The sequence below is a fragment of the Pseudopodoces humilis genome, chromosome 3 (assembly GCF_049639895.1).
Source record: "Pseudopodoces humilis isolate 2021_Gansu_Grassland_sample_001 chromosome 3, ASM4963989v1, whole genome shotgun sequence".
NCBI lineage: Eukaryota > Metazoa > Chordata > Aves > Passeriformes > Paridae > Pseudopodoces > Pseudopodoces humilis.
Window position 1 is genome coordinate 11,797,344 of NC_142202.1, and position 27,685 is coordinate 11,825,028.

The 27,685-nt window shown below is 44.3% G+C and overlaps 2 protein-coding genes across 8 annotated transcripts; one reads left to right on the top strand and one right to left on the bottom strand.

Annotated features, from left to right (window-relative positions):
* Positions 1-787: 787 nt before the first annotated feature.
* Positions 788-12,739, top strand: APMAP (adipocyte plasma membrane associated protein). 4 transcript variants are annotated; one of them, XR_015772106.1, is made up of 10 exons: positions 788-903; positions 3,785-3,901; positions 4,410-4,525; positions 5,639-5,731; positions 8,969-9,085; positions 9,578-9,752; positions 10,202-10,336; positions 10,699-10,891; positions 11,158-11,324; positions 11,895-12,027. XR_015772106.1 is itself a non-coding variant. In XM_005523400.3 (9 exons), exons 1-9 carry the CDS (start codon positions 812-814, stop codon positions 12,102-12,104), a joined length of 1,248 nt encoding a protein of 415 aa, XP_005523457.2. In that variant the 5' UTR covers positions 788-811; the 3' UTR covers positions 12,105-12,739. The 4 variants fall into 4 exon arrangements, 2 of the variants coding, with proteins under 2 accessions (XP_005523457.2, XP_087908515.1); XR_015772107.1 differs by having other exon boundaries at positions 11,158-11,345; positions 11,895-12,025; XM_005523400.3 differs by lacking the exon at positions 11,158-11,324 and having other exon boundaries at positions 11,895-12,739.
* A 168-nt stretch (positions 12,740-12,907) lies between these two features.
* Positions 12,908-25,356, bottom strand: CST7 (cystatin F). Of its 4 annotated transcripts, none has more exons than XM_088052393.1 (5): positions 25,024-25,356; positions 20,524-20,696; positions 20,161-20,277; positions 19,667-19,714; positions 12,908-15,415 (listed from the first exon to the last, which is right to left on the bottom strand). In XM_088052393.1, the coding sequence occupies exons 1-5, from the start codon at positions 25,094-25,096 to the stop codon at positions 15,344-15,346; spliced, it is 483 nt and encodes a 160-aa protein (XP_087908519.1). In that variant the 5' UTR covers positions 25,097-25,356; the 3' UTR covers positions 12,908-15,343. The 4 variants fall into 4 exon arrangements, with proteins under 4 accessions (XP_087908519.1, XP_014108393.1, XP_087908520.1 ...); XM_014252918.2 differs by having other exon boundaries at positions 25,021-25,356; XM_088052394.1 differs by having other exon boundaries at positions 12,908-19,714.
* Between the last annotated feature and the right edge of the window lie 2,329 nt (positions 25,357-27,685).

Consider the following 27,685-nt stretch of genomic DNA (forward strand, 5'->3'; position numbering starts at 1 on the left):
AATTTTATGCAAAATTTTAATTTTAATTCATAGGCTTGTTTTTAAAAGCAGATATTTAAAAATCAATCTGAAGCTGAATCTTGGCTTCAAGCAGGAAAAGGAAACTCAAGTAACTTGACTATGGTGAGAGTGAGTGACACTGGATAATCAGAAAATCATATTATTTTTGTTGAAGACTTTTTCATATTAGAGAGGAAATTTGGTTGTGCCTTTCTTGTAGTTACAAAGAAAAGGTGACAGGAAACACTGTTATGCCTAAGTCTTCGTGTCAGTGAAATCTGTTTAAAAAGCTCACATACATGTCAAAATCCCAAAAAATGTCTGTAACTGAGGTCCAGTGAATGAGCGAGAGCATCACTGTGTATGGCAGTGTACCCAAACGACAAAAATCCCAAAACTTTCTTGTGCAAGGAAAAAATTTCTGGCATATGCAGGACATGCATCACAGTCAAGGGGTTTCTGCAAAGGTTTTCTGCGATCCCAGGGGCTGCAGGTCGCCGTGGGAATGACCGCGGGGTCCTGAACCGGGCATCACCGGGAAGAAGAGCGCGCTCCTGGGGTGATGGGCGTGGTCTCGTGTGGTGGGCGTGGCCTTGTGGTGATGGGCGGGGCCTGGTTGTGGGCGTGGCCTTGTGGTGATGGGCGGGGCCCGGGTGGCGGGCGCGGCCTGGGGTAGGGGGCTGGGTCGGGCTCGAGGGGCGGGGCCGCGGTTCTGGTGCGCGGCGGTGGCGGCGGCGGCGGCGGGATCGGGATCGGGATCGGGATCGGGATCGGGATCGGGATCGGGATCGGGATCGGGATCGGGATCGGGATGAATGAGGCGGAGGGGCTGCGGCAGCGGCGGCCGCTTCGCCCGCAGGTCATCACCGAGGACAGCCCGGCGCAGGGGGGCAAGGAGGGCAGGTGGGTGCCCGGGCGGGGCGGCCGCCGTGACCCCGCGGCTGCAGGGCCGGGGCTGGGCCCGGCGCCGGGGACCGCTGCCCGGGAGGGCCCTGGGAGGCACCGGCACCGCCCGCGTGGCGCGGCCCGGCCGGCGGAGAGGCGGGTTGGGCTCGGAGTGCCCGAGGAGGGGCTGGAAGGGCTGGGGGACTGCCCCGAGGCTGAGCAGAGGCCGCTGCGGGCGTGCGGAGCGAGGCCGCGGTTTCCCGGCTTGGCTGGTGCTGGGCACCCGCGGGTGTCAGCCCCAGTGCTCCTGCTCCTGCTGCTGGAGGAGGCTGACTGTGAGGAGGGGTTGGGACAGCCCCTTCCCCTTCCCCTTCCCTTCATCTTTTGCCAGGCAAGAAATAGCAGTTATCCCATTGTGGCTTGTACAGGTTTCTTGTGGGTGTGATTAAGTCCTGTGTAATTGTGGTTAGTCTGTTTATGTCTTGATAATAGTTTAAAGAGTAATCTGCAGTTTTTCGACTGATCTACATGTATCTGACCTCATAAACAGTCTGTTAATGGCTAAGTTAAATATATATATATATATATATTTACAATTCTGTGTTTAAGTATTTTATTTTTAAAAAATCACTTCATTGTGACTAAAGGCAATAGCTGTAATAAGGAAGTGGTAGTGTTTGCTTTGCCTTTCATTGTATAAGTTATCAGCTAACTTGTAATACTTTTGCTCACCATCTATTATATCTCTTCTGATTTGAGTACTTTGCAGATTCTTATTTCTGCCCTTTGGGGTCATCAAAATGAAAGACTGATGGTTTGCACTCAGTCTCTGTTTTTGGAGGAGAGCATCAGCATCTCTGAGCTTGAGAGACTACTCCTCCTGCTTTCTGCCTCTCTTGGTGTTCAAATCAGTTGAATTTCTAGGGCTCTGTCACTGACTGGGAGTATTCACAGGGGCTGTTCTGTATGAAAACAGTGGATGAAATTCCTGGGCCTGGCCTTTTTCTGGCTGGTAGCCATGGCAGAAACTCTTGAGAAGAGATGCTTTTCTCTCGAGCCCAGCAGCTCTTCTGCCAAGGGGATAAGCAGCCTGTCTTCCTGGATATGGTGACCCATAAGTATCATCTCACCAGCCTGCTGTTGTCTTCAAAGGCTGGTTTAATGGCTTCGCTTTTTAGTTCATATTAACAACTGAATTTCTGTAATTATAGCTGGAGTCCTGGTAAGTTGCTTTGTTGAGATTTGTGGCTGTGGGCCTTGTAGGGTTAATTATCAGAGCCACATTTGACTAAGGTTTTCTGTTTCACAGTTGGTGAACCTTTACCTCAGTGATTCTCTCCAATGACTGACAGTTGTCACAGTCCAATGTTGTGTAGTTTGAGAAAGATTCTGAGTGGATGACGTTTTAGTTTATTTTTTTGTAAAGCTTTTGGGGTTTATTTAAACACTTGTGGTTTCAGCAGTGTCTAAACTAGGTCTTGGAATTTGCAGGCTTGAAGTGTGAGTTTGCTTGTCACCTTATTCTTCATGCCTTTTTTCTTTATTGTCAGCTCCTTGCAAGTTTGCTTGAGGATCAGAAATAAGGCCCTTACTTAAATCATGTTTTTAGGAGCTTTAATTAGGTTGGCTTTGGCAGATGAGTTCCCATTCTGTTCCTGCTCATTCCCAGCTCCTTTTGTGTGGGCTGTTTTCAGCTGTCACAGAGGTGCTCAGATGTCTGCTGACAGTACTTTTAATCTTACATTGTTGAGCTTTCATCTCTTGAAGGACAATGGACAGACCAGGGCAAAGACTGAAGTCTTTTTGTAAACTTGGGGATTGCCTTTTATCTTTACACCCTGATCTCTATTCCAGATCCAAGGGGGCACAGGCTGGGAAGTTTTTGCTTCCTCAACACTTTTACTGTTAGAGCAGGAAGTGCTTAAATCCTACCTAAATCCTAGTGCCTAGTTCTGTCCTTGCTGTTCTCGCTGATAATCCCGAAGGTTACCTTGATGCTGATATCAGTATCACAAATACATGTATTTAGCTCCCCAGCTGGGATATTTATGCTCTGGGCAGTTGTTCATATTTCCTACTGTCTGGATGATTGACTAATGAAGGATAAAACAATGGAAGTGGTCCAAGGATTAGTGCAGAACCACCAGGCACTGTTTGTCTTTTTTTAACTGATCCTGCAAGGAAATTGGCTGGCTGGGACAGTGAATGGTTCAGAACAGCTAAAATTATACATGCTGCTTTTCCAGTTCAAGGCTAGGATTTGTTCATCTTGGCTCTCTGCTTTTCTCTGTAAATGCCTGATTCATTTCTCTAAAACTTGTAGAGAGCAAAGTGCAGTTTTCTCCTGTGGAAGAAAATTTTACTTAGTTTATCGTGTTTTTAATGGATAAAGAGAAAATACTGCATTAATTTTGTGTTCTGGGACTCGAGTTTCAAACCAATGATCACTAAGTTAAGCAGCCATTCATTTAGCTTCCTCTGTGTTTGTTTTAGTGGAAAATTTTTATTCAAAACTTGTGCTGGATAAAATCCATTGCCAAAACTAAAGATGAAGTTAAAAAAGCCCCAACTAAACCCCAGCCAGACAAAACCCCTGTTTCTCAGGTGATTTGGTTTATTTTGGTTTGGCTTATATTTTTGTTTGTTTGTTTTTATTTTAGTCAGCTGTAACTTGTAGCATGAATGAAATCTTCACATAAAAATGTTCAGCCATTTATGCTAGTATCCTGAGACCTTTCTCTTATCCTAATATGTTCAAAATGGACCTTGAAGGTGAGTATGATGGTTGTGCAAAAGTGTTACTATTTCCTTTTCTGAAGAAAAGAGGCTGCTACAGATTTTTTAAGGACTATTGTATGTGAAAACAATGTTAATCCTATTTCTTGATTGGTTTTGGCAGTACTTACAGCAGCAAGGTGTTCCGTGTTACCTTCCTGACTTTGGCTGTGTCTGTGGCTGTGCCTCTGCTTGGAGTGACTGTTCTCCTGGATTGTCCTATAGACCCTCAGCCCATAAGGTAAATGGTTGTTTTGTTTTGAAGCAAATGTTGTGGAAGCATAACTTCTTCCATCTGTACTGTTGTTTTGCTTCAGCAAACAAGAGTTAACAGCGCAAAGTGGTTCTATCTGGATTGAGAAACTGGGGAGTGATTGCAATATTATCCACAGCCATGGATATCCATGGCTGTTTCTGTGCCATCTTGTGCAGTTTTGTGTTCCTGCTGATCACTGAAGGAGCTCAATTACTTTCTTTAATTATTAATCTAGAAAATTATTTTCTGCTACCTAAGCTGTCAGTGCAGCTTGTAATTACACACGTGCACTCTTTCCTTCTGTGAAACAAGAACTGCTTTTTTTCTAAAGGCAAACTGCTCAAGCTACTGCAACACTTTCTGAAGTATGCTTTATGTAAAGCATAAGTCAGGTGTGCAGGAGTTGGCAAACTAGGGGAAAAAATGATCATATGTGTTGCTCAAGAATGTTTGCATTTTGTGCAAAGGATCACGTGGTCCTCCTGTTTTGTAGTTTGAAGGAGCCTCCCCTCCTGACGGGTGTTTTGGAGCCCAACACCAAGTTACGAAAAGCTGAACGGCTGTGGGAAAACCAGCTGGTTGGACCAGAGTCCATTGTCAATATTGGGGGTAAGCACTGACAAAATCAGCTTTTATAGAGAGTTTTTTAAATGTTCTTCCATTGGTAGGAGTTTCTTCAGCAGTAGACCTCTTAGATAACAGAGGTATTTCCAACGTGCAGATTTTCTAAAAGTAATTGTGTTATGCAGGAAAACCTAGGTTCTCTGTATTGGTTTTCTTCTCTTTCATGAGTTCAAAATAAATCTTGTTGTCAGATTAAAAATCTCTGAGAGCATCAGTAATGTAGTCAGGGGGTACCTATGTTTGGAGGAGGTGGTCCCATTTTTCATTTGGCTAGGTCTTAAATGGGAATTAATATTTAGAAGCTACTACCTGTTCTTTTAAAAGTCATTGCTGCTGAGGGAGCTGATTTTAGTGGTGCATTGCTTTTATGACAGAAAACAAATCTCAAATTGACAAATAGTATATTCATATTTTAATTCTGTTGCACAGTATCATATCCCATATTCATAACTCCCTCATTTTCCGTATTAATAACTCTTAAGGCTTAGATTCTTCTTGCAAGAAATCTAACCAACACGGGTGCCATCCTGTACTTTTCTCTTGTGGCAGGTGGGTTCTTCCCAAGTTAAAAACCCATGCCACCTCTGAGCAATTTCTTAATGAGTTACCTGTCCTACTAATGCCATGACATGCCCATAGTGGGAGCCCAGCATTGTGCAGGGGTTGTTTCTTGTGCCTCTTGAAGGAGGGGTAAGGCTAGGAACTACTCTTAACCCTTACTGAAAGATCCTTCAGTACAAGAGGTACTCAGTAGGTGCCATATAATTTTTTTTTCCTTCTGCTTTATCTTCTAATTTATTAGTAAAATATTTGTAATAAATTACATTACTCAGAAAGAAGTTACTGTAAATTCCTTCCTCAGATTACACTTTTTTACCTGAATCTGTTAACAATGTGCTAAAGGGATTACCTGAAGCTGATGATTTTTCATGTTGCCTAGTTTCATCAGTCTCATTGGAAACTCTTTATGGAAACCTTCCTGCAAGGGACAGCTGAATAAATTTTCTGTGAATAAATGGTGAAGTCTCCTTATTCCCCACTTCATGCTAGTAGAAGGATGTTTTGTGATCAGCCTAATCACACAAGTTGTTTTTGCAGATGTTCTGTTTACTGGGACAGCTGATGGGAAGATTATCAAAATCGAAGATGGGGAAATACAAACAATAGCCAGAATTGGCCATGGTCCTTGTGGTGAGTGACAGCTCCTGAGCACAGTGTGCCTGAAAATGTCTGGGTCAAGGGCATGTGTTGATTAAACTGTTCAGTCTGGATTGGAGGTGTTTATCTTTCTCTGCAGAAATTTGTAGCAGAAATATTGATGTATTTGTATCAGTGAAGTATGAGTGAAAATATGTACATGGGAAGGAAGAGCAGAACAGAGAGCCAAAAGAATGGAAATGGGTGGTCTTGATAGCAAAGCACACAGTTTCCAGCAGTAAAATTTAAGAATGCAAGGAGGTTTTGTGACTACCAGGCCTTCACCATGGATGATGTGCTGGTGGAAAATCCTGCATCTTAACATCAGAAGGAAGACAAGAGTGAAGTGCATCACAAATAACATTCCTTTTCCCATTAGTCCATCCAGAAAAAGCATCTTATCTTAAGAAATAATAAGGGCAGGGCAGCAACCTGGTCTAATATTTGTGGAAGGTGAAGTCACCAAGATTCTGAGCTGAAGGGCCACCTCATAAAACTGAGGACTTTTAAACAAGTGTGAGTGAATGAACTTGAACTAATTTGTGAGTGGAAAGGCATTTTGGTTTAAAACAATTATATGGACAGGACACTCCAAAATGAGTTATCTCTCCTTGTATTTTTAACCCTTCCTTTTTCACCAGTAAGGAGAGATGAATGTGAGAAGATGTAAGTGAAAAAATAGCAGTTTACTAAAAAATAAAACAGCAACAACCAAGATAACAGTAATAACCACTAGATATAAAAGTGCTGAATCCTGTTGACTAATAAAAATCAACACAAGCAACCAAGCCTCCATGATCACAGAAACCTCTTATCCTCCAAACAACAGCCACCAGGGAGCAAGGACAGAACAGAAGAATCCTGGAGAACTGTTCCAAAACCAGTCGAATGCTGCCGATCCATCTGCTCCACACCACCTGGCAGGAGCTCTCCTGACAGTGGCAGCTGGAACTGGGTCAGTGGCTGGGACTCCTGGAGAGAGGAGATGGTGCTGGTGGAGATGTCCTGGGTGGCAGCAGCCAAAAAAGGTCTGAAGGAACCGTCCTCCCTGGCCCAGAAACTGGGCTGACCCTGGCAACAGCAGTCAAAAATATGTTACAGAATGTTACGGAATTCTTCAAAGCCTGGAGATAAACAAACCTGCCAGGCTGCCTTGTACTACCTTGACTCAGAGAACCTGTGCCAGAAAACTTTCTCAGGAGCCTGGCCAAAAAAAGCTGCAGCCTCTGCTCCAAAACCCTAGGGAGAACAGAGGAGCTCTGTGTGCCTGCTCCCTCTCTTTTAAAGGGACCCCACATCACCTGCCTTCATGAGCCTGGGGTAAAACAGGCTTCTTCTTCCAGCTCCTGGGTTCTAAAGGGGCAGTGGTCATCTTGGGCAGGTTGGTGTAGGGAAGATATGTAATACAATACACATTTTTTGGGTTACCCAGGACAGAAGGATAGCAACTTACTTAGAGATTTTTGAAAATAAGTATCACCATCTCCATCTACAGAATTTTGCCTTGCATTTTGTTGTACCTATTTCCCTTACTCTGTCTGTAAGCACAGTAGGAGTTGTGGCTGCACTTGTTTTAGCAGACATCCTGCACTGGTCACAGTATTTTTGTTTTCTCACTGCTAAATTACAGTTATTTCTCATGGAATTCTACACCTCTTTCTGAACGAATTATTTGCTTCATTTAATGGGATTTCTGGAAGTGAGTGAGGAAAACTGGTAACAGCTTATTTATTACAGAACTATCTCTATGGGGAGCTTAATGTCCATCTCAGCAGTTCCTGGGCAGTCTTAGAAGCCTGGCTGGTGTTTGTTGGGACTGATGGGAGTTTTGTTTGTGGTAATGATACAGAAGCTCACCTGAGGTTCCACAGCCCTGTGTGATTGCTAGTTAGAAATTAAGGTCAGGAACTGTTGCTGTCCCTATTAGCTCTCATTGACATGTTCATCATTTATTCTATGTAATTTTATGTGGATGCTCACATGATTAGACTCTGGACTGATTTGGCAACACTCTCTTGGCTGCCTGATAGGCAGAACAGCCTTGGTAGGACAGCTGATGGGAAGCTGGATTTAGGCATGAATGGGGGGGGGGGGGGGACGGTGAAGAATTCCCTTTTTCCTGCTCATTTCCATTGGACTTGAACAGCTTGGGAGAGGTGGGAAGGTTCTGCTGCCCTGTTTCTTTGGGGCCAAAGTGGTAATGGGGAGCCTGGACTTTTCTGCTCCTTGAATTGGGAGTGGGAAGGCTGTAGCTGACTTCTCCAAAAATTTATCTTGCTGATTTTTCAGACTGCTCATATTCTGAAGTTCTTAGCTCTTCAGGACTCATATATCTCCTTGAATTTATCTAAATTCTTCAGGTTTGCAGAATTCCTCTTTCTCCTCCTACAGAAGTCTTCAGTGTCTTTGTCTTGAGAAACTAGCTGTTTCAGGACAATGTTGGACCTTTCCAGAAAAAGAAAGGGGTTTTTAAATTAAAAATTATTTCATTAAAAAAAACAAATCATCCCATCCTCCCTGCCCCCAAAACCTGTAGTAAAACTGATTCTTTCTGAGAAGAAGCATTTTGTTAAATCAAATTTTCTAATTTTACCCCAACTTGGGAAGGTGTTAGTTACTAGCCTGACAGATTCTGTGATTATCTCTAGACTGGTGAAAACATGGCATGTAAAGTAGGAATTATTTCTTTAATGAATGTATGTGCCATATGTATGCCATAGAGATTTTATAAGCCACAGTTTGAATCAAAGGTCACATGTGCAAGCAAAGGAAAAAAAACAAAAAAAACCCCTCAAACATTTTATTCTCTATTTTCCATCAGCCGGTGATGTCTGACTGCTTCTCAGGAAGCAGGGCTGCAGCACGTGTAGAGTTTGTTTTGGAAGGCAAATGTAAATAATAATTGCTTCCCCTTCCTCCTCCTTTTTCTTAGCTTTCATATCTCAGCTGACACCATATGGCATTAAATATCCCTTTGGTCAGTTTGGGGCAGCTGTCCTGGCTATGTCCCCTCCCAGGATCTTGCTCACCCCCAGCCAGCTGGAGGGGGGAATGTTGGAGAGAGCATTGATGCTGTGCCAGCCCTGCTCAGCAGTAGCCAAAACACCTTTTGTGCAAACACAGCGCTGGGAGGGCTCTTCATCTCAGCCAGACCCAGCACACCTGTGTAGGTACACTGAATGCCTTGTGTTTATTTCTGTTTGGAAAAACATTTTGAAATTGTTTCCTAAGGAGGCCGTGAAGATGAGCCGACGTGTGGAAGACCGCTTGGCATGCGAGTGGGGCCAAATAACACCCTGTTTGTGGCAGATGCTTATTACGGACTCTACGAAGTTGATCCTGCTACGGGTATGACTTTTCTGCTCCAAAGTTTTCTTCCACTGACAAATCCGGGCTTCGTTTGCAGTTTTGCAGATGCTGCAGGCAAAACAATGCCTGTCTTTTTTGTAAAGTGACTTGAAGCTGTCTGGATAAAATGAGTCATGCAAGAATTTGATATTTATTTTCCTGTAGCAATCACTTCCTCCCTGTATCTGGCTGTCTGGATCAGAGCTACTAGTGACTTATCTTCTGGTGTTACATGGTTTTTGTTGTTAAAATTGGGATCCCAAGATCCATCTATAGAGCTCTGTTGTGGCTGTTTTGGTTTTCATAAAAGGAAAGGAAAAAGATTGGTATATAAAACCTGTTGTCATGTTTGCTGTACTTCTGTTTCTGCCTTCGGATCTCACTGTGGTAGTGCCAAGTTCTTCACTTTTCTGTAACCCAAATCTGCACAAAGTGAAGAGAGATACATTTTGGTGTGCCTACATTGTGTCTTTTCTTCTTTTTTGTAACCAGGTGAAACCAAGACACTGGTGTCAAGCAAAACCCTGATAGAAGGCCAGAAGTTGTCATTTGTAAACGATCTTACAGTGACCAGGGACGGGAGGAAGATCTACTTCACCGACTCCAGCAGTAAATGGCAAAGACGAGACTACTTGTTCCTGGTTATGGAAGGCACGGATGATGGGCGGCAAGTATCTCCTTCCCAAAGGATTTAACTTGCTGTAAGCTCAGTTGTAGGAGTGGGCTTCACCACTTCCTTGATCTTCACATTTTTTCTCTTTGTAAACCCACCTTTGCAAACACTGCACTGTGCAGGGGAGGGTGAGGGAATTGCATGGGTGTTGCTAATGACACCTGCAGCAAAATAAATGATATTCCCCTTTTTCCTTCAAGAAGAGTGGCATGGAACATTTGTTTTAAAAGTGAAGGTGTTAGCATTACATTCAGCCCAAATCCTTCATGAATACTGCCAGTCTCAAGTGCCTTGTTATTTCTCTTGTGTTCATAAACAAATGCTTCCTGCCTATTCTGCCTTCTTAACTTAAACGTGGTGCATGTGAGAAAAGATGGAATGCCTGAAGAATGAAACACAGATGTATAAATATTCATCTTAACTCAAAAATGGTTTATTTTCAGCCTCCTTGAATATGACACAGTGACAAAAGAAGTGAAAGTCTTAATGGTGGGGCTGAGGTTCCCCAATGGTGTGCAGCTCTCTCCTGCAGAAGACTTTGTCCTGGTGCAGGAGACAACCATGGCTAGAATCAGAAGGTGAGTATGACTTTGGAATTATTACTAATCTGTTTAGGGATTGTTTAAATAAAGAAATGGAATGACAAAAGAAACCCTACACTTTAGTTATGCCTGGTTAAAAACGACAAGGTGACCTTCCTCAATACTGAATTTTTTTATTTCACTGTAAACATCTGGGTTGTGTAATCTTTCCATCATGGGCCTCCTTAAGCATAGTGGAGTAAGCTGACTTTTTTCCTGAGGAGAAGTGTGTGGCAGTGCTGTATTTCCCTGTATGAAAATAACAGGAGAAGGACTGTTTTTTTTAAATCTTGGGACTCTCATTTGTTATGTAAACTGATTGAGTTAAAATGTTCTAATGTATTATCTATAACTTTCAGGTATTATGTGTCTGGGCTGATGAAAGGTGGAGCAGATATGTTTGTTGAGAATATGCCTGGTCTTCCAGACAATATCAGGTTAAGCAGCTCTGGAGGATATTGGGTAGCTATGGCAGCTGTGCGACCCAATCCTGGATTTTCTTTGTTGGACTTTTTATCTGAAAAACCATGGATTAAAAGGATGATATTTAAGGTAAAAAAATTAAAATAAAATAAAAAGAACTTTTTTCAAAAAATAATCACCTTTAGTTGGAGGAATGGAAGTGAGAAATATTTGTTTGTCCTGTTTCTTCCTCTTCACAGGAAGATTTTAAAAAACATTAGATGCTGTGGTTAAAACTGTTGTTGCTTTCCCCTGGTAGAAACAGCCCTTATTTATTAATAGGTAGTAAAATTTAACGTTTGCTTCTCTGAGTAGCAGGTACACATCTCTTAAGTTGCCTTCCATCTTGATCTTAGGAAAGAAAAAGGGACTCTCTCTAACCATGCAGCAAGACAGGATCAGCATTTGGATATGTGAAGACTTCACCTGAAGTGCCTAAACTGCTTATTGCCAGGTGTCTGAAGAGCATCTGGGAAGTGTGAGCTGTTCCCATGACTGCCCTAGGCACCCTAGGAGACAGTGTGTACGTTGTGGATGGTGTTAGGTGACATTTTGTTCTGGTTCACTCTGCCTGTTTTTGTGTCACCCCGCTTTAGGATGAGGAAGGATAATGTGTTTTTTTAAGGGCTAAAGAAACAGCATGGTGCTTTTTAAACAATGCAAAGACTTGAAAATACTTCTGTCCTCGAAAAAATAAAATCCAGCACGCAGTGCTTAGGATTCCATTCCAGCTGAACAAGCTCTATGCTGTCCCTGTCTCTCCTGGTGCAGTGCAGGAGCTCTGAGTGATGCTGCAGGGAGCTTGGCATCAGCTGCACCAGAGCAAGCTGCTACCTCTTACATGGGCAGCCTTTCAGCCTGCCTCTGGAGTAGAGTGAGCTTCTGCTGATCCTTTTGTTTCTTCTCAAGCTGGCTTTTCAGATACTAATGTGTTAACCCTGTGTAAGAGTGTTTACTCAAAATGTGTCCTTGTGTTCTTAGCTGCTGCTTCTGAGGAGCGTGGAGTGGTCTTTGCCTGTATAAATGTCTGAGATCAGATTGTGGAGAACAAAACTTTTCGTTAATTTTCTTTTCTTTCTTTCTTTTCTTTCAGTTGCTGAGTCAGGAAACTGTGACAAAGTTTGTACCCAAATATAGCCTTGTTGTTGAACTCAGTGAGACAGGATCCTACAAAAGAAGCTTCCATGATCCCAATGGAGTGACAGTAGCTTATGTCAGCGAGGCACATGAGCACAATGGACACCTTTACCTGGGATCCTTCCGCTCTCCCTACATTGGCAGACTTGATCTCCAGCATGTTTAACTGCCCACCCATGATGAAGTCCCACTGTCCTGTACTACTCCAGAAGTGCAAAGGAACCATGTGCTTTAGACAGTGTGTGACCAAGGACAAAAAGTGAGAGTCTCTTAAGGTGCAGGAGCACTGTGGCCATAGGAAGAGATACAGCTTGCTGTACCTCTCCTCTGTCTTGGCTGACTGCTCATGTTCTGAAGTTGGCCTGTATTATTGTTCATATCTGAGGATTATGGTGAGGCATCTTCATTCAGTTCTTTGTTCCTCCAAGGAAATCCATTGATTTTCCTGTGCCCAGCCTTGTTTGGAATCATCTTGAACAGACACCATCATGTCGCCTTTAATGCCACTTTATGTTCTCTTACACTGGAAGGATTTGTGATGGATGGAATTTAACAGTGTGTGATTTGGGTGGAAGAGGGTGGCTTGCATGTGTTTATTTCTGTTTTAGTGCCTCCTGTCCCAGAGTGAATACAGTGCATGTTCTAATGTTATACCGTGGTGCTGTGGTAGAGGCAGCAACATCCAGGACATGCCGAGGAATCTAGTTATGCCATTGGGGTTCTTCAGTCCCAGCCTGTGTAAATAACAGCAGACATTGCAATTAACTGTTAATTAACATGCAGAATCAAATTGGATCCTTACCTGTGGGCTCCTGTGTTTCTTTATAACATTGAGGTCAGATGATGAATGAAGTTGCATTTTCTATGTTATTAAGGATTAGTTCCAATGGGTCTGAAAAGGGTTGTTTGTAGAATTTCCTCCATGTTTTACCAGGTCCTGGATGTCTCCTGTTCGTTATCTATGTGACCATTCCAGGCAGAAAAGGGCTAGCTGCAGGAATCGTCTTCAACATGCTTTTTATGAAGAAGTGGTAAAGGTTTTGGGGAAGATTGGTGTCTGATGATGGATGTGGACTCAAATGGCCTCTGTAAAATCTATTGTTGGTGGATGAGGAAGGCTTTGGTGGAAGTTTTTGGAATGCAGTAGTAGCTCATGGATGCATCTCTGCTAACAGAGATAACTCTGTTAACAGATACTCTGCTTGGTAAATCCAGAGAATGCTTTGCTGCCAGCTGTGGCAAAGGAAAGCCTGTGCTGTTAGGTTTTGTGGCTGCAATGGCTGGCAGCACAAAGGAATTCCAGACAATAACTCAGTTTCACAGAGGAGCCAGGGAGGAGAGGGGCTATGGTGGACCTTGTGCTCACCAACAAGGAGGCGGAATGTGCAGCTCAAGGGCAGCCTTGGCAGGCATCATGAGGTGATGGAGTTTTAGTTTCTTAGAGTAGGGAGGAGGGTGTAGAACAAGCTTGCTGCCATGGATTTCAGAAAGGCAGAATTTGGCACCTTCAGGGATTTGCTTGGTAGAGTACCATGGGATAAAGCCCTGGAGGGAAGAAGGGCCCAGGAAAGATGGTTGATGTTCAAGGATTACCTCCTGCAGGCTCAGGAGTGATGCATCCCAGTAGAGAGGAAGTTGGGAAAAAATGCCAGGAGGCCTTGTGAACAATGAGCTCCTGGACTAGCTCAGACACTAAAAGGAAGCCTCTGGAGGGTGGAAGCAGGAGCTGTAGCCTGGCAGGAATACAGAGAGGTTCCCAAGCAGCCAGGGATCAGGTTAGAGGAGATAAAGCCCTAAGAGAATTAAACATGGCCAGGGACATCAAGGACAACAAGAAAAGCTTCTGCAGGTATGTGGGTGGTAAAAGAAACACTGGGAAAAATGAGAACCCTCTCTGGAAGGAAAGGGGGGACCTGACTACTGGAGACATGGCAAAGGCTGAGGTGCTCAGTGACTGTTCTGTCCCTGTCTCCACCAGAAGTGCTCCAGCCACACTGCCCGAGCTGCAGAAGGGAAAGGCAGGCACTGGGAGAGTGAAGAATCAGCTGCTGTAGGAGATCACATTTAGATCATCTGAAGGTGCACAGGACTTGTTAAAATGCATCTACGGGTCCTGAGAGAACTGATGGATGAAGGGGCTGAGTCACTATCCATTGTATTTGAGGAGCTGTGGTAGTCCAGTTATACTCCAACCAACTAGAAAAGGGGAAAATAACCCTCATTTTTTTTAAAAAAAAGGGAAGAAAGGAAGACCTGGGGAACTACAGCCTGTCAGTCTCACCTCTGTGCCTGGCAGGATCACGGAGCAGAGAGACTAAAACATGCTGCTCAGGGAAGTTGTGGATGCCCCACCCTTGGGAGTGTTCAAGGCCAGGCTGGACTGGGTCTGAGCAACCCAGTCTCATGGGAAGTGTCCCTGATGATCTTTGGGGTCCCTTCCAACCCAAAGCATACTGTGATTTTAAATAAGAGGTTTTGCATCTTGAAGAACTAAAGGGGTTGCTTCAGCAGCTGTGTAATTTAGTGCATTGATACTTAGGAATCGAAGCTTTTGCTGCTCTCTCCTTTTCAGCCACTGGGTGACAATACAACCTAAACTTACACTATTGCTGCATTTCTTCACCTTTGCAAAGGAGAGAGATTTGCTTTAAATATATAACAAAAAGCACCAGAAAAGGGGAAGGTGATGCTAAAAATGTCACCTGATTTCTCTGGCTTTCTGCTCTTCTCTTAATGGAGGGCTATGCAAATGAAAATTGCTCTTCCCTGTCAGTGCTTCTGTCACCTTGTTCTGTGTAATTGCCAGGCTGCAGCAGTCTTGTGGCATAGCTGATGGCTCCTGGATCAGGTTTATTTGTTTCTGTACAGGCCAGGGGCTGCTCTTTTTGGGAAAACCCAGTCCAGGGCAGGCTGCTTAAGCACCAGCTGGTTCACACTGCTCTGCCTGCCCTTGCAAATATTTGTCCTCTTCTGGTGAGATATGAAAGTTAATGTGATCTCAAGTTGGGGTTGAAAAAGCAAATCTACTGTGGTGATTCTTTTATGCTGATGCTTTTGCACCCTTGGGGCAAGCACAGCTTTGCCTCTTAGTACACAGTTATCACTAGTGATTTATTTGCCAAAGTATTTAATCAAGTAACCTTTGGATAGAGCGCAGTTCTCAGTTAATTTTTATTTTTTAAGGGTACTGCAGACTGACTGGACTTGTACCCCGTAAGCTTCCTCTATTTGTACAGGCTGGTCAGACAGGCTTTATTCAGTCTGAGAGATTAAATATCTCTGAAGTCTGTAAAGTCCCAGCTGTGGTGGGTGGTACAGTGCTGAGAAACAAACCTTGCATGGTGACAGGCTGCTTAACCAGGCCACTGGTGTTCCATTTCTCATAAGAACCTTAACACTTCCATCTTAGCCAGGTCCCATTCCCAGTGTTGTGCTGGATCCTGATAATCCATCCATGGTATGCAGAAGTGGGGGGATCTGTAATAAAACCCAGATGAAACAGATTGACTGACACACAGGTCTCATTATTCACCATAAGGGGTGCTTAAGAACAGTATTTTTCTAGAAACTATTTTTTTCTTAAAAAAAACCCTCTAATCTTTGATTTTCTCTCAAATGCAAAAGTAAAGCAGCAGCACTAAAATGCCTGTGGAATAAACAAACTAGCATAAAGTACTCTTGATGCTCCTGTGAGGACTGGTTTTTCAGGCTCATTCCACTTCCACAGAGGCTGAGTCAATGCTGTGTGGATTTCAGATGGATGGTGACACACCTGCCTTGAGCAAGGAGAAACCTGGAATAAGTCAGGCTTGGAAAAAAACAGCCAGCCTTCTCTTTTGATGATAGGAGTGCAGGAATATGACACCTCTGCAGCTCTGAGACTGGCTTTTCTCTAGTGTGAGAAGTCTTACTGGATGCAAGAGCATTTACAGAGGTATCCAAAGGTCTTGTCAGAGCATGTTTGGCTTTTGGTGGCAGAAGAAGAGGGCTGTCGTTCCCTAAGGAGGGAGGAAGTCCTCAGAGCTGCATAACTCCCAGAGAAGCCTGAGGCTACTTCCTGTGTGTTACCAAGTTTCTTTTGGGACAGACTATGGCATATGAGACAATGTTGCCCTGTCTTCTGAAAGGCTTGGAGAAGTTTTCTATTTTATGTAAAGCCTTGCAGTAAAACTATCCAAGGAAAGGAACTGAGCTGGAGTACACCACAGCTCTGCATTTCAAAATTGTGTTTTGTTTTGCCTTGTTGGTGGAATAAATGTTTCTGCAGGGCACAAGTATCGAGAAGATTTTGCTGAAAGTATTTAAAATGTTACTCCACAGTTAACTGCCTTGTTTCTTGTCTGGAGCTACTTCTGTACTGGAGCTGTTGGAACATAACTTGTGTGCCCGACACTTTTATGTAAAGGTTATTTTCTCAGTGTGAACAGCTGATGAAAGTGATTGCAAAGCCTTGGTATAAATCTGATTACTTTAAATTTGTGTCTGCTTTGTGCCAGTAAAAACTTTGCAGGTGAGATAATGACCTCTTAAGCTTCTGGGTCTGTCTGCTCAGTGATCACAACAGGGATCTGATGATGCTGACACTTGGGCCTTCTCATCTAGCTTGCTTAAAAACAGTGCTGCAAAAGAATGAGCACAGGGGGCAGCTGATTTTTACTAATTTGAGGTAAGGACTGAAGAATTTAGCAGTAAGTTGGTGTAGTTAGCCATGTGTGCAAGGCTTTTTTCTCTCAGTCAGCAGCTGTCGTGTCTCCTTATCTGTCTGCTGCCAGCTAAACCTTGTGTTGGTTCCATGTAGCTGTGACTCCCCCAGCTGTCAGTGGGCTCTGAAAGTCAGTCAGGTTGTGAAACTGGGTGCATCTGGTAAAGGCAGAACTTCCAGGTCCTTCATATAGAGCTGCTGCTGTCAACAGAATGCAAAGTGGGAAGTCTGTCAGTCAGCAATGCTTCATATTTTGGTGGCAGGCAGTTTGTTTCCTATGCAATTTAAAAAATGGGAGTATGAAAGAAAATATTTGCAGAGCAGAGCTTTTGAGCAAATTCAGATCTTCATTTGAAGATCACTGGCCATTTTGAAGCTCTGGTAAAACTCACGTTGTGGTTATCCCACAAGCTCTTAATGTCACTGCTGGGATTGTTCCTTTTTTCTTCAACATACAGGGCTGGTAGAAGCAAATTTTCCTTCTCACCTCATGCCCTAAATCTTTACTAAAAATATTTTTGAATTGCCATTGTAACCTGAAATAGATGCCAGAGACCCAGCAAGGTCTGCAAGGGTATGAACTCCTTGGAGTGAATTGGTGAACTGTTAACCTTGGTGTAAATTGTAGCCAAGATGCAGAGGACAGAGGCATTGGCTTTTTGACGGCTGCATGTCATTGTGATTAAGTGGTATTTAGCTGCAGTTCTTTAGGTCAGTGCTAGCAGTGTCCTCCTCTTTAATTACCCAAATCCTTCCTGAGTGAAGTGCTGTGGAGTGATACAAAGAGCTCAGTTTAGCTCTGCTCCTTTCTTTGGTGCTGATGAAAGCTCTATTACCATAGCTGAGGGGATGATGGATACTACAATTCCAGTGTGCCTTTCTTATTGTAAAGCACACTGGAATTATATGTCACAGTGAACACTTGGATGCAGCTTTGAACATACGGCTGATCTCTCTTTGTCAGCAGGTGCTTGTCTGTTTGGATAGAGAGGTCTGAGCAGTCGTGCTGCATTTTCCTTGGGAGAACAGCAAAGGCCTGTTGGATTTGTCAGCCTGCATGATGCCAAGTTCACCTGGCTTTAACTTTTGTTGCTCTGACAAATGGAGAATTGGCTTGGTGACTGAGATGAAGTGCTGTGTGTCAGGGGCTTGGAGAGTTGCACAGGGGACACTGTTGTGTGACAAGCTCACTGCCTGCATGCATCTCTGCACAGACCTGAAGTGACAGCGTGCTGCCTGCTCACCCCTGTGGTGGCATGTGAGAGGCAAATGACATCTGTTCCTGAACACCAGTCTGTCCTGCTGGCTGAAGGAAGGAACATGGATCTGTCCATCCTGTTCTGGCCCAGACTGTCCAGAGCTGACAGCCTGGTTGGAAGCCCTTGGCATTGTGTGAAGCATACAGCTGAAGAAGAAGAGGAATTGGGACCATTCCTAACCCCTCTGAAATGCCAGGAGCAGCTCTTCCTGGCTTTTGTTGCTCTCCTACAAACTTAGCTGTGGCTTGGCTTTCCTGCTGTGTGGACAGCCCAAGCCACCATAGCTGACTTTCTTTCTCCTTGTCTTTGGCACCAGGCTGGTGGTGGTGGCTTTGTGTGATGGCTGAATGTAGCATCACATTACATCCTCTTGTGGCCCTTCTGGAACTTTCTTTTGAGCACTGTTTTAGGGGTTTTTTTTCCACACAAGACACTGCTGTTCCTGAAGATAAGATGCAGCATGGCTCCCTCTCCAGTACTGGATGCTGAATTTGAGCTGCTGCTGTTCATCACAAGTGGTGTTTCTGAAGGAGAACTTGAAACCTGCCCAGCTTTGGGATTACTTGGAGCAGATACTCAGCTGTACTATTAATACTGTCTGTCTTAAGATCTCCAGACCTTGGCTTAGAGCCTTTCACTGGCCTTTCTTGACAGAATGGTTGTTACAAGGGCTGAAAGTGGGGGTATTACTAATAGGAGTTAAAATATTGCTGCAGAAAGGCAACAACTCTCAGAAAAAAAGGAGTATTTGTGGGGAAAAAAGTGTTCCTTGTGGCTTAGATCAGGGCCCTGCCCATTTAAAAGTGCTGGTCTGTGTATGACTGATCATGGGCTCAGACCTTATGGCTGTTTTAAGGAAGCAGCTACACAAATTCTTACTAATAGGAGCCTTAGTCTACTGTAAGCAATAACAAGCCCATGGATGAAGAGTGAAGACTTGAAAGAATGGTGGATGCCCACCTAGAGAAGACCATCATTGTACTGAACCTAAATATGAACAGTGGTCTGCCAGAGATTAAATGTTGTATATTAACCTGAATGGAGCTATGTCATTTAACCTCAGAATTATTCTTTGGGAATATTATTAGATTTATTTGCCTTGGCATTTGCAGAGATGCCCTTTCACAGTGTAGCTTAGCTTTTGATTAAAGTGGAAGCACTAGTTGGACTGTGTCATTTCTGGGCTGTTTGTGTTTCAAGACATCCTTATCCACAGCTCTGTCTTTAAAAAAAGAACAGCTCTCCCTCTTGCCTTCCTGAAAGATGTGTCTGACCATTTCCCTGGCACTGGAAAATCTTAAAACTTGTGTGTGTGTGTATACCCAGGCAAACCATCCCGCGGTTGTAAAGCTTTCCTCGGTGTTGTATTCACATGTGCTGTGGTTTAGGCTTGTTTCCATCATGGCTTTGTAAAGGTTGATCACAAAACAAGTGTAACAGAGCTTCCTGGGAGTGCTTGGAAATTCAGCCAGAGGATGGATGTCAATAGAATGACAACACTTGTTCATGTGCAGTTTAGTTTTGGAAAAACAGATACACAACTGGATAGAAAGACACTCAGTCAAGGCAGGCCTTGTCTTTGGAGTGTCTTTCTCAAGGAAAAAACAACTATGTGCTATGAAAGAAAAGCTCTTTGGCAGTTCTGTACAGCTGTTTCCCACTTCAGTATTGTCCTCAGCAGTCCAGGCAAGGAAAAACTCATGGTGGGAGATCCCGTGTAAGTCAGGCTCTAAGGTCTTGGTGACAGTGGGCAACAGGGATATGTACTTTGTGTGTCCAAGGTGTTATCCAGACCTCAAAATAGCATCTCAGCATCTGTGAATAAAAGGGGAATAGGTGAGAAAGTTCTGGAGTCTGCTGATTGATCTCAGCACTGCAGCCATGATGAGGCAGGAGAAAACAGCATCCTTTTGTCTGCCTGGTTTATCCAAGGAAAAATACTGTTTGCTAAGTCATCCTGACTAGTGGGAAAGCCTGTGTAAAGTGTCTCCCACCCAGGAAATGTATTTAGCATCTACTCTATTTCTGCACACTCTCCTCAGTCACCCAGGAATACGGGCCAGGTGGATGTGTCTGGTTCAACTCCTTGCAGACAGGAGCTGGCCCTGGATGCATAAAAGGTGATAACCTGGCCTCACCCCAGCTGGCTCTGCAGAGGAGAGGCTTGTACACATATGAACACATGGCAGAGCTGGTCTAAAAGTGATTGTACAGCTAATCCCCTGCAGTTCCTGGGAGCCCCAAGAGAATTGAACACATACCCGTTGCAGGTTTTTTTCCCTCTGAAAGTGACAGCTGTCCAGGCTGGAGTGACCCCTCTTCTCACACACGGTGCGTTTGATTTCCACGTGAAGCATGTACTTCAGCCCTCTGACAATCTAGAGAAAACAGTTCCCTCCTGTAAAGTGAGGGCAGGGGAAAGAGATGCCCAAACTTTGTCTAGGAATCAAGTGCTACACCAGAGAACTGTGTGTCCACCTACACAGAGCCCTCCTGTGCAGCAGTGCTATAGGGGACAGCTTTAGCAGTCCTCAGGAAGATCAGGGGTGTTGTGTCTTGGATGTGCCATAGGAGAGTCAATTAGAAGATGGTTTGGAGGACCATCAGGTGTCTGCTGCTCTTACCTGTACCATGGCTTTATTTATCTGTGATTCCTTAAACAGAAAGAGGTCATTGGAGCTGTTGTTGTATCTGTAGACCCCAAAGCGAGCGGCCTTGCGGACCCCAGGGTTGTTGGTGTTCACTGGGACAGGGGAGCCAGGTCTTACGGTTGAGTGGGGTGATGGTACATTTGTAACTGAAACAGCACAAAATATCAGGGTAAAACACACCAGGGACATGAAAGGGTGGGAGCTTCAGCCCTCTGAACCAATTCTAAACCCTTTTACTTGCCCAATGCATTTGTTCTTCAGAAGGCCTCTGCTCACATCTGTTACAAAGTAATTTTTGTTTATGTGTTTGAAATGGTGAAACACTGCTAGGAAATGAAGTGACATAAAGGGATGCTGCCAGAAGTGAAAACAGAGCTCAAAACAACTTGGAAGAAGACAGAGTATCACAAATATTATTTAAATGTCTCTGGTATAACTCCCCATTTATAGAAGGACTAACTTTTAATCTGCTTATAAAGATAGGTCATGTTGCTCAGAGTACAGTACAGTTTTGATAAAATATCAAACACTGGCTTGAGAGTCCTGCTGCTCTTAATTTGCATATCTTATCTTACAGACATAAGTTTTTACCCCATACCCCACCCTTAAACCTTTGATAGCATCTTGAGGTTTTTATGTTAGAAGGATTCAGATGTTAGGAAGAAACTCTTCACTGGAAGGGTGATAAGACACTGGTAATTGTTTAAGCCCTGGAAGTTTTCAAGTCTGGGCTAGATGGGGCTTGGAGAAACCTGCTCTAGTGCAAGATGTCCCTGTCTGTGGCAGGGGGTTTGGAGGCAGATGGTCTTAAAGGCCCCTTCCAACCCAAAGAATTCTATGATTACCAAGGCCATGGAGTGGAGAAGCAAGGTGTGTAGGAAATGGAAACTGCAGAATTGGGGGTGGTTAACCCATGGCATTTCACATTAGAGCATTTCACAGAACCATTTAATGTATGTTTTTACTTGCTTGGCTAGCTCTTTCCCCATGCACTGCTTATTTTTCAATCATTTAAAAGAAGCTTGAAGCTTACAGTTGATGTCATTATTTCACCTCTTTTTGCATTTCCCTTCCTCTCCATTTTCCCACTTCTAAAATCAAAGAAGAGGAAAAAATCTCCAATCCTGCAGAAGGTGCCATCCAGCCACTGCTAATGCCAAGGCCTGCCAGTGCAGGTGGCCCTGTGTGCATGCAGGCAGTGAGCCTGCGTGTGCTTGTGCACACAAAAGTACACACAGGGGTTGTACTAAATCTGCTGTGAAAGTCAAGCTTTTTATCACCTCTAGCTTTTTTCACAGATAGATCTCTCACCCACAGCCAGCTGCACAGAGCATAGGCTGTGTACTGAAGCCAGTTTGCACTGAGAAACTGAAGACAGCTTGATGATCCAGAGTCTATTAAAAGAAAAAAAAAAAGAAACCAAACCAGAATTACATGCCATCATCAGCATGGAAGGTGACAAGAATTTATCTCACATGTTGCTTATGCACATCCTACTTAACACATGTCACATCCTTCTCACAGGTGTTAATTGCTGCACCCATTTGTAACAGTGCTCAGGGACTGATGCCTTGAACTGCAGTGGAGAGACTCAATTCCACGTCCCTCCTCAACCCAAGGATGTACAAATCCATCTCTCTTCCTGGCTGATACCCCAACGACCTTAATGACCCCATATTTTCTTGCAGGGGGAGCTGAGAGACCCAGGCCATGTGTTGGAGAGAAGCAGATATTCTGCAGGTGGCTTTGTGTCTGGTGTGGAGGTGATGAGCTTTCCTATGTCATGCCTCTGATCTATGTTGGCACTGGGTGTGCAGCCAGCACTGGGCAAATGTTGTGGTGTTTTTTCACCCAACAGTCCAGAATCTGCTTGTAGGCTCCAAGACTGTTCTCTGTGGGATGGTGTTTTCCCACTGCAGCAAGGGTGGGATTCAAGAGTCACAGAAGCTTGTGACCATTCAGCCTCCTGAAGGTCCTGGACCGAAGGCAAGCACATCTTACCCAGTGCTCAGCTCATGGGTGAAACTTTTCACAGGGGTTTGAGGCACTGGCATCCACAGGTGATTCAGGAGGGCCATGCAGGACCTGTCTACAGGCAGAAATTAAGCTCGAGCCAGAGTCTTGTTTGCCCACAAGGCCAGCTGTCCTCTCCCTCAGAAATGCCATGCTTTATGCTTTATCTCCCTCAGAAATGCCATGCCATCAATACCAACCCAACAGCTATAGGGACCAGCTTCTTCCTGAGCTCACCTCACAGCTGGGACATTCAGGACTGGACATTCCAGACTCTCATCCAGGCTGAGAGGACGTTGCTGCCTTGGGCTCTTGCTGCTCCCCAGCACCTTGCTTGAATATCTGCTCTCACACCTTTTGGAAAGTCAGGTGTGGTAGTGGTGAGGGTGTTGACATCAGAAACTGTTCTTTGTAGAAGGGGGTGATAACCACAGCCTCTTTCAATCTTAACACAATGTCCTTTTGTGCCTTTTGAGAACCCTCAACACCTCTTGAGTCATGGTGACATCTTTTATAGGCATGGGGTGAATGAGACTGGCTGAAATCACACTATGCAGATGGGAAGAAAACTATTCTGTGTATTATTCAAACCAAGAGTCAGAGTCCAAGAGCCCTTGTTCCCAACTCTGGTGCCTGGGAGATCCAGCAGTGTCACACATGGCCAGGCCTCTGAAATGCATCACCTGGAGAGGTGAGCAAGCTGGACAGGTGTTATAGACAGGTAGACTCAATACACCATGTGTTGTAAGCAGGGGATAGGTTATAGGTTATATTTTTTTCCCCAGCTTTCACCAAGGGGTACTGGGCATTTTATGTCTTTCACCTGTTGCAACCTGGTGTTGAAAATTACTCATACCACAGCAAAGTGGGTATAAAATCTACTGAGCCCTTATGGGAGATCTTCATCCCACCATTTTCCTCTGGGGACTCTGATTCCTTAAGCCTAGGATTTGGTTTTCTTTGTATACTTTCATTCCCATTCAGGGTGGTCACTGCATGGCACCCACGCTAGTCTGAAATCACTTTTACTGTTTGGAATAGTTTGCAGTACTATATTTCCAAACCCCAGAGACTCTCTGATATGAGGTACCTGTAATTCTGATTTTCTCTCTGCAGCCTTTGACTGTTTCATCCCTGGTTTGGCTTGAGTGCCATTACCTAGAAATTTGAATTTGTGTAAGGTGATGCCCCATTCTAGACACAAGGCAGACTTGGCTCAGAGGGTCAAAGAGCAGTGCAGGGCTGTAGGCATACCAGCATTCCTGAAACATCCAGGCCTGCACAGAAGCACAGGCACAGCATAACTTGGCCAGGCACCTACAATACTCGGAGGCCACAAATGTGTGATATCATAATCTGAGCAGACAACTCTTGCTGCTCTAGTGAGAGATGCTTAGGACCAGAGCATTCATATTCAGAGCCCATCCTTGCTCCTGGATTTAGAAATTTGAAGAGAGATGGAAAAGCCAGCCCTTTTCCTGCTCCTTCTACTGGGCAATAGTAGGGTTAGACCTTTTTCTTGCTCAAAATTAACAGGCAACCAACTGTTATTAAGCAAACAAGGGCTGTTCTTGCAGATATGAGTTGAATCCTGTATTAAGAGGCTCTCTCTTGTGCTTTCCTCCTTGAGGATTGCTTTGGGGACCGTGTTCCTGCAGTATGAGAGAACAATCCTGTGGATGCTCCCTCCTGGACTGCAGTGAAACAAATAAGCAGATTGCAACAGGTTGATTTTTATTTTTTTTTCCACCAGATGCTTTGAAAAACCTCTTCCCCATTACTCCCTCCTTTAAAAACTTCCTTCCTCTAGCAAGGCTAGAGCTTTATCTTTACATTTAAGATATGGCAGAGTTCCTGCATGCCTGTGCAGCCCCCAAAGGAAACCACAGCAGAAACAAAAAGCTACTGGCTAACCAAACACCATCCCTGAGTTCTTTCTGTGTATGAGAACCAAAGTAATACTGAAATATATTCAGTAATACTGAACCAAAACCTTCAGAGAAAAACACTCATGTCTGCAGCTCCCATTCTAAAGATTTAAGGCCAGCTGCAATCAAGAGAGTTCCCTTGCTCAGCAAAGAAAGAAATGAAACAGGTTAATGCTTCATTAAAAGTCAGCTAATCGGCACTCAAGTGTCCATCTGTACTTAGCAGTCAGATTGTTACCCACAGTCTTTAGATTTAATAATCAAGGTCATGCAGAGTTTAAACACTGACAAATGAGTTAAAACCATAAATTGACTTTAAAACCCCTAAATTATATCCCTGGATAGCATGGATCGCTACACAAGGAGAAAGTCTTTCGAGCAGTTGAGTTTTCAGCTGCAGCCTGAACCCTGCAGTGCTAAGCCGGTATGGGCAGCAGTCGGGGAAAGGCTGTTATTTACCAGAGCATTACATAGCAGCACCCACTGAACCTAAAACACAAGGAAAACAGAGATTACTTTCCATTCTTACCACCTGAAGTGCCAGTGAAGCTCCAGAGTGCCAAACAGCAAAGTGCAGTGAAGCCACAGGCGAAGTTCACTGCCATCTCCACCACGTCAGAAGAGGAGCCTGACAGCCAGAAGAATAACTGCCCTGCTTCCTGCCAGAGAAGAAGTGCCTCTGTGAATGCTCTTATTGGCTGGTGGGGAAGAAAAAAACCACCCTAAAACCCCCTGAATCATCACAGCTCTGATGCAGACTTTGTCTCCTGCTGATGACCACATACCTTGAAGCCCAGCCACAAAGCTGTGGCTTCATGATAGTAGCACCAGTCTTGCATGAGGCAGGGACTTTTGCTTTGTGATCCTCAAGTATTGGGCAGGAGCATGGACAGATGCATGTGATACAACACTGGAAAGGAGTGTGGGGGTGAGGAGAGTTACAGTCATGTGCTTTAAGGATCATGGGGAAAATTCATACCTAACAAACTGGCAATGAGCCCTGGGGATGTGGCTCTTGGCTTGCATATGTGGTGTGGACACCTGACAGAGATGATGGGTCCAGTGTCTTGCTTCCCCTGTGGTGGAGATGTGGGGTTTGGGTGAGGATGGGGAAGTTTTAGGGGTACTTACCTGAGGGGCCTGTGTGGAACAGAAGTGGTAGGGAACACATTTTGGGTTTGGTGGTAGAGGAGAACATCACACCCTACATTTATAAAAGGTGTTATGACAGCAGGAAAGGCCTGCATTAGTGAGGATGAGTTTTTTCTAGGTGGTATCCAAAAAGAAGATAAACAGGGGGAGTGGGGTATTTTATCTCTCTGTGGCTTGCAGAGCTTTTCAGCTCTGTGATTGGATTCTGCAGTGTAAGTCCTTGGTTTCCAGAAGATCCTCTCTAGGCAGTGCTGGCCCATACTGAGGAGCTTGAAAGATAAAACAGGGAAAGGGCTTAGTTTCCAGACTTTGTGGTGCAGCTGAAATAACCAGCTGACAGATTCAGGAGACTGGGAGATGAAGTGCTGTCTCACTGGATGGCTGAGAGGGGTGGACCTTGCTCTGTGTGTGTGTGCATTTGTTTCAGGTGAGCAGGAAGGTGATGGCTGCCTTTCACTTGCCCCAGCAATGCCCCTTTTCAAGCAGAGGCCTCTTATGGACTCAGATAAAGTCCTAATGCAGGGTGCTATGGGTGGTGTATAAGGGGCTAGAGGAAAATATTCTTAATATTTTGTTGCAGGAAGGGATTAGATAAATCCTCTTTTGAAATGTCCCACAGAGAAACAATGGGGAAAGCATGGTGTGTCACACTGATCATCAGTCCCTCTTGCATAGGCTGCTGAATCAGACTCCTGAGCCTATGGAAAACATTGACACAGAATGAGAAGGACTATTGTGAGGGGATTTTAATTACTTTCCCTTCTTTTTTTTTTTTTTTTTTGAGCTCCTGGGAAGCCTGACCCATGACTGTGACACAGGCAGGGACTCCATCAGGTGTCTTCAGCTCCCTCCTTTCTACTGAAGAGCTGTTCTCTACATTTGCTACCTCACTGACAGGTTCTGGAGAGTATCTTTCTAAGCCTATAGTCAAGTCAGGTCCTCTAACATGCAAGAAAGAGGTGGTTGGGACCCTGTAAGGCCCCAAAATTTGCTTGATGAGACACTTAAAAGGGCTTATGGGTTTTCATCCACTCCAAGATAGAGGCATGGGAGAAATACTAAAGGATATTCTCAAGGGGTTGAAACAGTAAAGATGCCCTTTTACTGGCATCTTTAGAAAACCAGCAAACTTTGACAAAGTGTTTAGAGTACCTTATAGCAGCCTTCAAGTACCTAAAGGGGGCCTAAAAAAGAGCTGGGAGAGGGATTTTTGATATAGTGGCAGATCCACAGGAAATGGCTTCAAACTGACAGAAGGCAGTTTTAGATTAGATATTGGGAAGAAATTCTTTACTGTGAGGGTGGTGAGGCATTGGTACAGGTTGACCAGGGGCATTGTGAATGCTTCACTCCTGGAAGTGTTCAGGGCCAGGTCGGATGGGGCTTTGAGCAACCTGTCCTGGTAGAATGTGTCCTTGGCCATGGCAGGGGGGGCAGAACTGGGTGACCTTTGAAGTCCCTTTCATCCCAAACCGTTGTATGAGTCTATAATAAAGCCAGATGGCAATTTCAAAAAAAACCAGCATGTGTTTTTAGGTGACACATTTTTTCCTGTCTTCTTCCCTTGCCCTTCCTTTCTATAAAAATTGATTCTTTATAGCTCTCCCATATCAAATTTTCCTTTTTCCAGTGCCCCTTTTATGATTTTGTTGAGGAAGTTTCTCCAGTTCTTTACTCCTAGGAAGTAATAGAGGGCTCACTAATGAGCATTAGCATTAATAGGGCTGGTATTATGTTAAACCCACCCCCCCATTTCCCCAGTAAGAGCCAAAAACTATTAAACTCCTCTAAGGCCACAATGCACATATAGTTATTATTTTTCCTTGGGAGATTTTGTGTTGTGGAATAAACCAGTGGCTGGAGATTGTGACAGTTGTCCCTTTGCAAGGTCTCATTCCAAGCAGGTGTCACTTCCTGGGATACTGTTCTGTGCCCTAAATCCATCTGCAAAACTGGAGCAGCATGATGTTTTGTCTGACATTCAACCCCAGAAAATGAATCAGATACTCTTTTATCATTGAATCTTCCTGAGGGTCACTGGC